The 14,671-nt window shown below is 39.7% G+C and overlaps 1 protein-coding gene across 1 annotated transcript in view; it reads right to left on the reverse strand.

Annotated features, from left to right (window-relative positions):
* Positions 1 to 712: 712 nt before the first annotated feature.
* rnmt (RNA (guanine-7-) methyltransferase) overlaps positions 713 to 14,671 on the reverse strand; it is a 45,821-nt gene continuing 31,862 nt past the window's right edge. The window contains exons 8-11 of the mRNA XM_084313475.1: positions 10,902 to 11,019; positions 5,049 to 5,150; positions 4,531 to 4,564; positions 713 to 4,233 (exon numbers count right to left, since the gene is read on the reverse strand). Coding sequence (XP_084169601.1) covers positions 4,193 to 4,233; positions 4,531 to 4,564; positions 5,049 to 5,150; positions 10,902 to 11,019 — 295 coding nt within the window. The 3' untranslated portion in view covers positions 713 to 4,192. The remainder of the gene's footprint in view (positions 4,234 to 4,530; positions 4,565 to 5,048; positions 5,151 to 10,901; positions 11,020 to 14,671) is intronic.

Consider the following 14,671-nt stretch of genomic DNA (forward strand, 5'->3'; position numbering starts at 1 on the left):
ATTCTCAATTCAGTTGAACCTTCTCCTGATGCTGTTCTGCGCTTTTCAAGATAGCTTCAATAGTACAGTATTCATACAGGCTGCCTTCTCTATAGTCACACAGCGGACATGACCGGTTAGTCTTCGGGTGAGGTGTTAGTTGGACAATGCCTAGGCTAACCGGTCATGTCCTCATTGTTACTCAGCTGATTGAGTTGTACCCTTCCTGATGACTTGTCGTACAGAACTTGTAAGTCGCTTTGGATAAAAGCGTCAGCTAAATAACTAAATGTAAATGTCCGCTTCCATTCATTGTGCTAAGCTAGGCTAATATGCAGCCAGATAGCTTTCTACTGAACGCACAGAGAGGAAACTGGTATCTATCTTCTTGTCTCTCTCTGGAGAAGACGGTAAGCTAATTTCCCAAAATGTTGGCGTGTTCCTTCCTTCCTTCATCCGGACACATGCAGCAAATTTAATTAAAACTGGATTTAGGCATTTCCTCACATGACTACTCACCTTTTTCCAATGCAATGCACAGAGAATTCACATTATTCAGAGAAACTCTTATTTTCGAAAACATTTAAAATAATCGGTAAACAAACGTAGTGCTGAAAATATACAAGTTGACTGCTGTTTTGATAGGGTTAGGGTTTTTACTCGTGGCTACATTTGAAAAAGAAACACAACATTAATACGGTCTGTATTGATCGATGTATGACAAGGACAGCAGTGTTCTCCAACAAGTTAAAAGACCTTGATAAAAAAAGACAACTAGTGTGATCTTCAATACTTTTAATATTGAATCAGTTGTGATATTACAATACAAATCCAAACCCTTTTATTTCTGAACATTTACACTGTCCTCAGAGTCTCGCAACTCACTGAAAATAAACCAAAAACAAAAACAGAAAAATAAAATTCCTACTTTTTAAATCGTCAATTACTATAACTGAGCCAACTACTTTGTCATAATGACGTCAGCGAGTCAAACAATCTGTACTTTCTCAAAAACATTAAAAAAAAAAAAAAAAACACTGACAAAAACACAACTAAACAGTAAATTGTATAAAATGAGAAAAGAAAATCAGTAATTATCAGTAACATACACAGAAGTATTTAGCTTCAAAATAATAATAAAAAAAATATCACATGCTCTTTAGAGTAGTTAGAAGTGGATCTATCACACCTAGACCACTTTAAAGCAATTAGAAATGGATCCATCACACCTAAACCCCTCTAGAGCAGTTAATAGTGGATATATCACACCTAAACCTCTTTAGAGCAGTTAGATGTGGATCCATCACACCTAAACATCTTTAGAACAGTTAGAAGTGGGATCCATCCCACCTAAACCTCACATGAACACACACACTGTAATAACTATCTCTGACTGGCAGAGCTGACCTCCCCTCAGCATCCATTCTGTGTCCCACCAATTAAAAGCACTTGGGACACCAAACGGTGCTAGTGACGGTATGTGTTAAAGGTAGAATCTGTCAAACAGCGACCTCTAGGCCAAAGAGCGCTGCTTGGTATTTTTGATGTTGAGTTGGAGTTTAGTAACTTAACGACTGCAGAACTCGAGAATGATTAGGAATGTCTGACCACTAAGTGTGCCCGACTCTTATCCACCAAAACCTGCATGGACTACAACGTATGACATATATCATGCCAGTTAGAGTACCTTGTGTATAGTGCAGCGACGGTGTCCTTGTTAACACATTAACTGCCACGCTTCTATCCATCAATGTATGATCACTGCCACCAGTCTAAGCCTATGTTCACCTTCTTTGCAGGGCTATAACTTTTTTAATTGTATTGCTAAATTGACATTACTATGGCCCATTCAACATCGATTATCTATCATTCAGGATGTAGGAACGTTATACTTTTTCATTCATAGATTCATATGAAAATACCGCCTAGAATATAAATGTTTTTTTTTATCGTTTTCTGCAGTAATTCCTAGAACGTGAGTTATAGGCATAAACGCATATATAGATTATCAACTGCCGTTTGTTGCCGATACACGTTATATTAACACTTTGATTGCCCAACCCGAGTTTTCTCAGGGTTTACCCCCCGCGGGTTGAATGCCCATCACGAGAATATAGTTTTTGTATGTACCGTTTGATATGATGTTGTATGTACTGTTTGATATGATGTTGTATGTACTGTTTGATATGATGTTGTATGTACCGTTTGATATTATGTATGTAATCGTTTTTTTTTTTTTTTTTATTCGCGATCTGAATTCATATTTCATCAACCGAGGAAAATCAGCCACCCCTGGCGCTCAGATGTGAAAAAAGCGCCCCCTATCGTCTCCCAGATGGTAATTCACCCTTTTGGATTGGACTCAATGAAAATGAATGAGAAAAAAAAAACTCTGACTCCACATTTTACTTCTCACTCATGCAACCGGCGTCGATCAGCTTCACTCTGGACCCTCAGAGCAGCAGGGATTATGTGTTTTTACAGTATACTCGTGGGATCAATAAAAGGATCGATTTTTTCGAATGACGATCAGGAATTGGAATAATCCATTTGGATACCATCTGATCTCAGGTAAGGAATCTATGTTACCAGTCTTAGGATAATCAGACCCGTTTTCACGGAGATATAAGCTTTTATGTGATTATGTGATATGGCTGTTTGACTCTAAGAGCGATCAGGAACTGAGAGAATCGATTTCAGCGCGTGGCACCACCGTGCACACGTACACATATACTATCGATAATCTAGCGTTTATTTGAAAACGATTCATAAATAGGCAGACAAATGACAACGTTCTAGAATATTACAGTACGGGGCGATTATCATAGAATCCTCTTTTTTCTCCGTGAAAACGAGGGTTTTTCTAAATGCTATGAAACGGAAATGAACCAATAAAAAAACAATCTGCTTCGACAATGTTGACTGGAAATAGGTCATTGATAATGCGACGGGCAGATTAGACACAGCCATAATTTAAAACATAGATTAGGCGATATTAACGTTAACATTGGAGTGGATGTCATGTGGGCATTCAAGCACTAAATGAGCGCCCCCTGCTGGGCATTCAAAGTGTTAAAAATTTCAACTGTACACAATCCTGATCATGCGTGGATGAACAGGGGGGGGGGGGGGGGGTCGTTTATAATTCCGTGATCGTCAGTAAATGCTTTATGTAGTATGGGTGATATATTGATCAGAGCAGTTTGCATGAATAATAATAAACACTCACGCTGAAAATGACATCAGCGTCCTCTTAACGTTCGCCGATGAGACTGGAGGAAAAATATCCCACTTATTTGACGGTGATCTCCTAGATCCATTTCCGGTTTGTATAATCATAATAAACGACCAAATCATATCGATTATTGAGTTATGGCAGCGATCCATATACACGATGTGTGTCTAGAGTCCCGCAACAATATGTGAGTGCCGGACGCATTTGCCCGGTGCACCGAGATCACAAGAGATCCATTTCCGGTTGTAACTCGCCGATCATCCACCAGGCGGCAGTATTGAAGCGTTGCAGAGTTGTGCAGGCTCCCACTGCATCAGACCAGGCTCTGTGAGGGCATTCTGAATACCATGGCGAAAAAATGAAATGTGATCTCAATAACGGCGTACGCCGTGGAATGGCAGAATTAGCATGACCTTGAAACACGTTGTACGGCGGTTTTGGCGCAGGATGTGTTAAGATAATTCCCACTGAAATAGTCGTCCAATGGCATGATTATACCCAGTCTGTGTCCTGTGATTCAGGCTATTTATACTGAGAATCTTTCCTGATCTCTCTTGGCAGAGCCTAAGCCCAGCAGTAGCAACCCCTCCCCTATCCCCACTCAGGGCTCTTTTGCCTAGAGGTAGCTGTGTGACCGCAGATTCTACCTTTAATGTGTGTGGACATGGCTGTAACACACATGCATGAAACACCCCCTGTTTTAAACATAGCAACAAAAACAATCATGCGGGAAACTTCGTTTTATTAGTGGGTTCATTTTACTTTTTGGTTCGTTTTCGTTTTATTTTAGAGAATGACCAAATTACTTTCTGGAGATACAAGTTTCAACTCAGTGTTTAATTAAATAATTAACATCTCAATCTGAATATAGGACCTCGATATGAATGCAGGACCATGGTCGTTAATTGGGGGGAGGTTTTAGTCGATGTCAGGTGGTGGAGTGGAGTGGAGAGGAGGTCTGGAGCTTCTCTCTGACCATCAGGAGGACATCTTCTGGAAGGCAAAGACCAAGTAGATACCTAGAGAGAGAGAGAGAAAGAGAGAAATAAAGAGAGAAAGAGAAAGAGAAAGAGAGAGAGATACAGAGTGACCGAGAGATAGAGACAGAAAGAAACAAGTGAGCAACAAAGACAGACAGACAAATCAAACGGGAATCAAGAATCAAGAGAGAGAGAGAACAGAGACTAAAGCTCACTCTACCGCCCAAATGAACCCATCACAACTACATCAGTAAGCTCAGTTCAAAGACCAGCGAAACATGAGTTATATTTATCATATGAAGACAAAGTATCTAAAAAGAGAGTTAGTGCTCTTACTTGTAGCTTCCCACTCTGACTTGCTCAGCGTTCCCTGTGAAGACACAAAACAAGACAACCTTTCAGACAAAACACTGACCTGCTCAGCGTTCCCTGTGGAAACACAAAACAAAACACTGACCTACTCAGCGTTCCCTGTGGAAACACAAAACAAAACACTCTGACCTACTCAGTGTTCCCTGTGGAAACACAAAACACTCTGACCTACTCAGTGTTCCCTGTGAAAACACAAACCAAAACACTGACCACTCAGCGTTCCCTGTGGAAACACAAAACAAAACAAACACAAGGACGTAAGGCAGTTCAATGAGATTAACATCAATTGGATTACACAACCCATGATTTCACATACATGAGAAGGTATGATATATATTGATCCTTGTGATTATTGTGACATTGATTTCTTCCATGTCACCCAGCCCTAGTCTTCATTCCTTTTTGTTTCTGGTGGTGGGGCTACCCATTTGTTTCCATCTGGATTACAGACAGGGCTTTAAAGTGGAGTCATGCTCTCTTACCAGCGGTTGTCTGACTCCAGGTTTCTCAGCGTGTGCTTTGGCGTGGTCGTATTCTCTGGCACCGTCTGTCGCTAGTTTACTCCTCTCATCCCCTGGGAAGGGCTACAACACAGAACAACAACACATTAATATAGAGACATATATTCTAGAACCAACAACAATACATTAATATAGACATATATTCTAGAACCAACAACACATTAATATAGAGACATATATTCTAGAACCAACAACAACACAATATAGACATATTCTAGAACCAACAACAATACATTAATATAGAGACATATATTCTAGAACCAACAACAATACATTAATATAGACATATTCTAGAACCAACAACAATACATTAATATAGAGACATATATTCTAGAACCAACAACAATACATTAATATATAGACATATATTCTAGAACCAACAATACATTAATATAGAGACATATATTCTAGAACCAACAATACATTAATATAGAGGCATATCCTCTAGAACCAACAACACATTAGTCAAGTCATTTATTTATATAGCACATTTGAAAGCTCAAAGAGCCGACCAAAGTGCTGTACAGTAACAAAATAAAAAAATATAGACATAGTCACACAATGGAACAGAGGACAATACAACATGACAAAAGACAGGATGGTCAGCCAATACAGTAGGACCACAAGACACATGGAGTATACAACAGACGATACAGTATGACATAGGACAGTAGACAATATGTTACAGTATGACACAAAGACCATACAGCCAACAATATAGTAAGACCTAGGAGACTAGCCGATATGTTATGGCAGTAGGACTATGCAACAGACAGTACGAGTACGGTAAGACATAAGACACAGGGAGTGACAATAGAGTAGCTGGACACTGTACAGAACACAGAACAGCAACACAAGGGGGACAGAATAAGCACCAGGCTGACGGAGACAAATGTAGAGTGAATGGTAAGGGAGCAAGGATTAATCCTAGTCAAATGCTATGGAGTAGAGGTGGGTTTTGAGGTGGGATTTAAAAGCATCCACAGAGGGAGCAGATCTTATGTCTGGGGGAAGACCAGTCCATAGCCTGTGGGCCACTGCTGGACACACATTAATAGACATATCTTCTAGAACCAACAACAACATATTAATATAGAAACATATCTTCTGGAACCAACAACAACATATTAATATAGAAACATATCTTCTAGAACCAACAACAACATATTAATATAGAAACATATCTTCTAGAACCAACAACAACATATTAATATAGAAACATATCTTCTGGAACCAACAACAATACATCAACATAGAGACATATCTTATAGAACCAACAACAATACATCAATATAGAGAAATATCTTATAGAACCAACAACAATACATACATGTGGACATATCTTCTAGAATCAACACAACACATCAATATAGAAATATCTTCTACAATCAACACAATTCATCAATATGAATAAATATCTCCTAGAACCAACACATCAATATAAATACATATAATCTAGAACAAATACATCAATATAAAATATCTTCTAAAACCAACACAACACATCAATATAAATGCATATATTCTAGAACCAGCAACACATCAATATAAAATATCTTCTAAAACCAACACAACAATATAAAGACATATCTTCTAGAACCAACACAACACATCAATATAAAGAAATATCTTATAGAACCAGCAACACATCAATATAAAGACATATCTTCTAGAACCAACACATCAATATGTAAATATATCTTCTATAAGCCACAGGCCATCAATCATCCATAAGCTCAAAGGACTCTATGTTGCCCTCCATCTCCTGCTGTTGTACCAGAACATTATTCAGCCCATCCTACTGTACTGTTTCTTTAGCTTACTATCCGTTACCAACAGGCCAAACTCGCACGTATAACCAACACCGGGATAATTGGTCTCCACACACCCAACCTCACAGACCTGAACAATATGGCCAGTGCATACATTGCGACCTCAATAGACATCACACTTAATCACTACCTCACCCTACTGCCCTCTGGATGCAGGTACAGAACACTGAGGTCACTACCTCACCCTACTGCCCTCTGGATGCAGGTACAGAACACTGAGGTGCAGAAGGACTCGCTTTGGTAAAAGCCTGATCCCTGCAGCCACAGCCGCCTTGAACAGAAGGCCTCACTGAACAGACCCAAGTGTTTACTGCTGTCTGTTGTTGTATGTGTTATTGTTGTTACTGTGTGCTGTTGTATGTACTGTTTTATATGATATTCATTCAAATATATGATGTTGTATGTACTGTTTGATATGTTGTATGTACTGTTTTGATATGATGTTCTATGTACTGTTTTGATATGTTGCATGTACTGTTTTGATATGATGTTGTATGTACTGTTTGATATGATGTATGTACTGTTTGATATGATGTTGTATGTACTGTTTTGATATGATGTTGCATGTACTGTTTTGATATGATGTTGTATGTACTGTTTGATATGATGTATGTACTGTTTGATATGATGTTGTATGTACTGTTTGATATGATGTTATATGTACTGTTTGATATGTTGTATGTACCGTTTGATATGATGTTGTATGTACTGTTTGATATGATGTTGTATGTAGTTTGATATGATGTTGTATGTACTGTTTGATATGATGTTGTATGTACCGTTTGATATGATGTTGTATGTACTGTTTGATATGATGTTGTATGTACTGTTTGATATGATGTTGTATGTACTGTTTGATATGATGTTGTATGTACTGTTTGATATGATGTTGTATGTACTGTTTGATATGATGTTGTATGTACTGTTTTTATACTTACACTTATATGATGTCCAGGAAGCTATACAAGACAAGGTTCTACCAAAGCTCGATATCAGACTTATATGATGATCTCCGTCTACCTTCATTAGAGAGACTAGTGTCTGAGGACAGATCTCTGTCTACCTTCATTAGAGACTAGTGTCTGAGGACAGATCTCTGTCTACCTTCATTAGAGACTAGTGTCTGAGGACAGATCTCTGTCTACCTTCATTAGAGACTAGTGTCTGAGGACAGATCTCTGTCTACCTTCATTAGAGAGACTAGTGTCTGAGGACAGATCTCTGTCTACCTTCATTAGAGACTAGTGTCTGAGGACAGATCTCTGTCTACCTTCATTAGAGACTAGTGTCTGAGGACAGATCTCTGTCTACCTTCATTAGAGAGACTAGTGTCTGAGGACAGATCTCTGTCTACCTTCATTAGAGACTAGTGTCTGAGGACAGATCTCTGTCTACCTTCATTAGAGACTAGTGTCTGAGGACAGATCTCTGTCTACCTTCATTAGAGACTAGTGTCTGAGGACAGATCTCTGTCTACCTTCATTAGAGACTAGTGTCTGAGGACAGATCTCTGTCTACCTTCATTAGAGACTAGTGTCTGAGGACAGATCTGTCTACCTTCATTAGAGACTAGTGTCTGAGGACAGATCTCCGTCTACCTTCATTAGAGACTAGTGTCTGAGGACAGATCTCTGTCTACCTTCATTAGAGACTAGTGTCTGAGGACAGATCTGTCTACCTTCATTAGAGACTAGTGTCTGAGGACAGATCTCTGTCTACCTTCATTAGAGAGACTAGTGTCTGAGGACAGATCTCTGTCTACCTTCATTAGAGACTAGTGTCTGAGGACAGATCTCTGTCTACCTTCAGTAGAGACTAGTGTCTGAGGACAGATCTCTGTCTACCTTCATTAGAGAGACTAGTGTCTGAGGACAGATCTCTGTCTACCTTCATTAGAGACTAGTGTCTGAGGACAGATCTCTGTCTACCTTCAGTAGAGACTAGTGTCTGAGGACAGATCTCAGTCTACCTTCATTAGAGAGACTAGTGTCTGAGGACAGATCTCTGTCTACCTTCATTAGAGAGACTAGTGTCTGAGGACAGATCTCTGTCTACCTTCATTAGAGACTAGTGTCTGAGGACAGATCTCTGTCTACCTTCATTAGAGACTAGTGTCTGAGGACAGATCTCTGTCTACCTTCATTAGAGACTAGTGTCTGAGGACAGATCTCTGTCTACCTTCATTAGAGACTAGTGTCTGAGGACAGATCTCTGTCTACCTTCAGTAGAGACTAGTGTCTGAGGACAGATCTCTGTCTACCTTCATTAGAGAGACTAGTGTCTGAGGACAGATCTCTGTCTACCTTCATTAGAGACTAGTGTCTGAGGACAGATCTCTGTCTACCTTCATTAGAGACTAGTGTCTGAGGACAGATCTCTGTCTACCTTCATTAGAGACTAGTGTCTGAGGACAGATCTCTGTCTACCTTCATTAGAGACTAGTGTCTGAGGACAGATCTCTGTCTACCTTCATTAGAGACTAGTGTCTGAGGACAGATCTCTGTCTACCTTCATTAGAGACTAGTGTCTGAGGACAGATCTCTGTCTACCTTCAGTAGAGACTAGTGTCTGAGGACAGATCTCTGTCTACCTTCATTAGAGAGACTAGTGTCTGAGGACAGATCTCCGTCTACCTTCATTAGAGACTAGTGTCTGAGGACAGATCTCTGTCTACCTTCATTAGAGAGAATAGTGTCTGAGGACAGATCTCTGTCTACCTTCATTAGAGACTAGTGTCTGAGGACAGATCTCTGTCTACCTTCAGTAGAGACTAGTGTCTGAGGACAGATCTCTGTCTACCTTCATTAGAGACTAGTGTCTGAGGAGAGATCTCTGTCTACCTTCATTAGAGAGACTAGTGTCTGAGGACAGATCTCTGTCTACCTTCATTAGAGAGACTAGTGTCTGAGGACAGATCTCTGTCTACCTTCATTAGAGACTAGTGTCTGAGGACAGATCTCTGTCTACCTTCAGTAGAGACTAGTGTCTGAGGACAGATCTCTGTCTACCTTCATTAGAGAGACTAGTGTCTGAAGACAGATCTCTGTCTACCTTCAGTAGAGACTAGTGTCTGAGGACAGATCTCTGTCTACCTTCAGTAGAGACTAGTGTCTGAGGACAGATCTCTGTCTACCTTCATTAGAGAGACTAGTGTCTGAGGACAGATCTCTGTCTACCTTCATTAGAGAGACTAGTGTCTGAAATGTTTCCAGGGATAATGTTAGATATGGTTCTTATCATATCTAAGGTTCTATCTATCTATCTATCTATCTATCTATCTATCTATCTATATGGTTCATATAATATCTAAGGTTAAATATGGTTCATATCATATCTAAAGTTAGATATGGTTCATATCTCCAGAGCTCATATTAGATAGGGTTTTTTTTTTTTTTTTTTTTAACTGGGCTTTTGAGGTGATGAAATCACTGCGCCCAGGCAGAAGTGGTTCAGCAAAATGTTTTGTATATATCTGCTTAGAAAACGTAAATGTCGAATTATTTGTCTTCACGTGGTAAATACACAGGTCACAACATGTTTACAGGAAAGTTTTGGAGTTGTATTTGGAGTTTATTTCGTGACTGTTGGGAACTAGGCTACCCTGGCACACCTACTTCCAGTGAATGACGCTAAGCTAGGCTAACGGTGCGGCTGTTCCCTAAGCCTAATGCATGCACAGAGAAGAAAAGGGTATGTATCTGCTTGTCTAACTCCAGGGTAGATGGCAAATAAGATAATTTCCCAAAAAGGTTAGATATGGTTAATGTCTCTATAGTTAAGGTTAGATGTGGTTCATATAATCTCCAGGGCTAAAATTAGATATGGTTAATGTATCTATGGTTAAGGTTAGATGTGGTTCATGTCTCTATGGTTAAGGTTAGATGTGGTTAATATCTCCAGGACTACGGTTAGATAATGGTTCATATCTCCAAGGTTAGACATGTAGTAGGACATCATGTGTCCTCTTCCTCATGGTTCATACCTCCAGGGCACTCATCCTCATCATCAGGCTGCGATGCTGCTCCTTCTGGATGTGTTCCTCAAAGAACTCTCTGAACCTCTTCTTAAACACCAACCGCATGCCATGCTTCTTAGCCAGTCTACATACACACACACACACACAATTGGCATGGACAGCATACAATGTACACAACCCCAGAGAGACTAGTTTAAAATATCATTTTAATAACTAATTTAGAACATGTTTGTTAAGTTAAACCCCAGAGAGACCCGTCTTCCCTTGAATTCAATAGGTCATTATTGGTGGGTGTAGCAGTAACACCAAATGAATAGTTTTCTTCTTTGAGGCATAGATTATTAAAGATGATTGTTTCCCAGTTTGTCATATGTGGGGCCAGTTCTAAGGAAAACCCAGGCCCAACGACAAGGAGTACCAAGTAGGGTTGGGTACTTTTAAGGGTACTGACCGAATTACGTCTGTACTGCAGAACCAACACACACACACACGTGTGGTGTGATTCACGCTAGAGCGAGTGCTGTAGAAAACGGTATACCTTGTGAGCAGGGTTTAATTCTTTTTTTAATACAAATAAAAAATAATTGTAACTTAATTTACATGTTTACATTTAGTAATTTAGCCGACGCATTTATCCAAAGCGACTTACAAATTATGTACAATAAGTTAGCAGGAGGGGTACAACTCTGGCAGCTAAGGGTAAGTGGTATTGTTCATCTAGCAGTGTCAAACTTGAGTGCTACACTCTTGAGTGCATAGTAGTCTGCACATACTACAAACTACCACAAGAGGGAGCCTTTTCCACAAATATGTATATTACTGTTCCATCTCTTGGGTCTTTGGAAAGACCAGACGAGGTCAGAAAGGTTTGATAGTATTAGTATTTACTGAGGATAGACAGATAATGTTGATAAACATAATACAAAATAAATACATGATAAATGTATCCATGATCATGCTATGTTCATGACAACGACAGAAGGTTAGGACCAGCCAACTGAGAAGCATTAACGGTCATTTGGAACAGTGAGTAACCTTGACTAAATCAGTCTTGTAAATCTAAAATCTGAACTCAGCCTGGTTTCACTCAGCTGATAGTAAGGGGCGTGTTAAAACTGCATTTTCTGTTAGTTTAGTGTTTGCCTAATGTGAGTCTGAGTTGAATCTGGGAGGGGGGGGGGGGGGGCTGGTGGGAGGGAACTGGTGGGGGGATGGGCTGGTGAGAGGGAACTGTTGGGAGGGAGCGGGAGTGGGGGTGGGGGGGGGGAGAACCAAAATGGATGATTCTATATTTTGACACTGACCATATAAATGTATGTATCCATGCTGGTTGAAAATGAAAATAAAATTATTAAAAAAAAAAAAAAAAAAAAAAAAAGACTGCCCCTGCCTTTTGTTCTGCTAGAGCAGCTAGACCAGGGGTCAGCAACCTTTTTGACATGGAGTGCCTGTTTGAAATATAGTTGTAACTAGTGTGCCTCAACAATATTCCATGAATCGTAATTAGTTTCTTCTCATAATCAGGTCTTTTTAATGATAATTTTTACATTACATCATTATTGTTATTGTTATTATTAACAATATTATTATGATGGTTGTATCAACCCTAAATCTGAGTTGGGGGGGGGGAATGCAATGCAGACAAACAGCTGCATACAGTGCGACCATTTCACTCACATTTGCCCATTCATTTTTGGACACATCACACACCATCGGTGTGTGTACTGTACGTGTGCTGTCATAGCTCCACCTACAGGCCTAATGGAGAACACCAGGAGAACACCAGGATGTGAATGGAGGGTGAATGTGAGGTATATCGTGTAAATAAGTTTTGATTGATCGCAAGACTACACTGTAAAAAAAAAATTATTAGTTACCAGAACTTAAAAATATTGAGTTCAGTTACTGTGCATTAAGGTTTTCAGTTTTCAATCCATAATAAGTTAACAGAAAAATAAGTACACAACCACATTATTTCAACCTAATAAAACTATGTTTATTGTCATTGTTTTAAGAACACAAGTTGACTTGGTAATACTCACATTTTGAGTAAAAAAATGGCTTTTAACATGTGCAATGTTCAATGAAATAGAAAAATAAATAATACAATTTGTTGATTAATCCCACTGGTCACAATGGTGACCGTAATAATGTTTTTGTTATAAGGCTCTGCAAATGTTACTGAATGATGTATTTCCAGCTAAATTGAAATAATAAACAAATAAAGGGTCTCAATTAAATATGTGGAAGTAAAAAGAACCTGTGGGAGGATTTCAACAAGATAAATGTGACAACAGTGCAAAATAGTTCACTATAATATTTCAAAGCTAATTTTTTTTTTTTTTTTTTAGTGCTGCCCCCTGTGCCTATGCAAATGCCCCGCGTGCCTATGCAGGCACGCGTGCCTAGGGTTGCCTACCCCTGAGCTAGACAGTCATCATGTTTTCCTGCGGGTGTTCTCAGAGGAAGAAACCGACTAACCCATCAGAGTGCTAAGTAGACCATTATCCTATGTATTACTCTATTCTGGATTTATTTTTCCTTTCCCTTCCAGTTTAGCAATTATCTACCTTTCTTCCTCCCCTCTTCACATGAGAACCTCACCTTTCCTCCTGCTACTTACACCCCTTCAACAATGTGCTTCCTACCCATCCCTACTGTAGTGGCTATTTGTCAACAACAACTAATAAAAACTAAAAAGCCACTGAAGCACCAGGGCAGCGAATCTTACGCAGATCAGGAAGTCCATTGTCCAGACAGCATTTGACAGTTTTGTGGCATTTATTGTCTGTTAATCAAAGAATACAGAACAATTATGTTTGAAACTATATGATCTCCTGACGCTGGTAAAAACCATATACCTTCCCTGATGCCCACTGTGCTATTGTCTCTAATTACCTAAATACACCCAGCTGTGCTTCCCAATTGCCCAAAACCCCTTCAAAGTAAAAGCATTTAGCTGCAACTCATATAATAACTTAAATAATATGGCTGTAAACAAATTAATTCTACAAAATCACATAACAAATAAATATATTAAATAAATGTGAAAATAGTCAATAGCTCCCACACCTACCCTACCCTACCCTCCTCCAGACCAGCTTCAAGCCATCCACGCCAGTTTGGAAGCAACCCTGCTACCTGCCTACGGCCACAAATATACCTGTCACTGTACGTGGAGGCTTATGGAATTGCCAATCAGCAGTCAGGAAAGCAGACTTCATTACTGCCTATGCCCATAGTCAAAACCTCCAGCTTCTGGCTCTTACTGAGACCTGGATAACACCAAACTATAACTTCACTCACACACCACGACCATCCAGACGTGGTGGATGCACTGGTCTTTTGACCTCGAGAACATCTGCAGCTGCTTCGCCCAACCCCCACCCATTCCAAATGCTGAATCAAGAACCTCATCTTTTAATCTGTCATCTTTCTCTCCCATTACAGACGCTGAAGCGTCGACACTGGTAATAATAATAATAATGTCGAACCATTCAGTCTACACGCCAGCTGGACCCGATACCCTCCCCACTCCATAGCAGCAGACATCCTCCCATTCCTAACTGCAACCATCAACTCCTCCCTCAACTCAGGGGTGGTTCCTAGTACCTCCCTAAAACAAGCCAGAGTCACACCACTCATAAAAAAAAAAACCATGAACCCCACCATCATACTATCCGTCTCTCTTCTCTCCTTCCTTTCTAAATCACTTGAACGTGCTGTATCCAACCAACTCACTGATTATCTATTATAGAATGACTTCCTAGACCCTA

Source organism: Notolepis coatsorum (assembly GCF_963971535.1).
Source record: "Notolepis coatsorum genome assembly, chromosome: 4".
NCBI lineage: Eukaryota > Metazoa > Chordata > Actinopteri > Aulopiformes > Paralepididae > Notolepis > Notolepis coatsorum.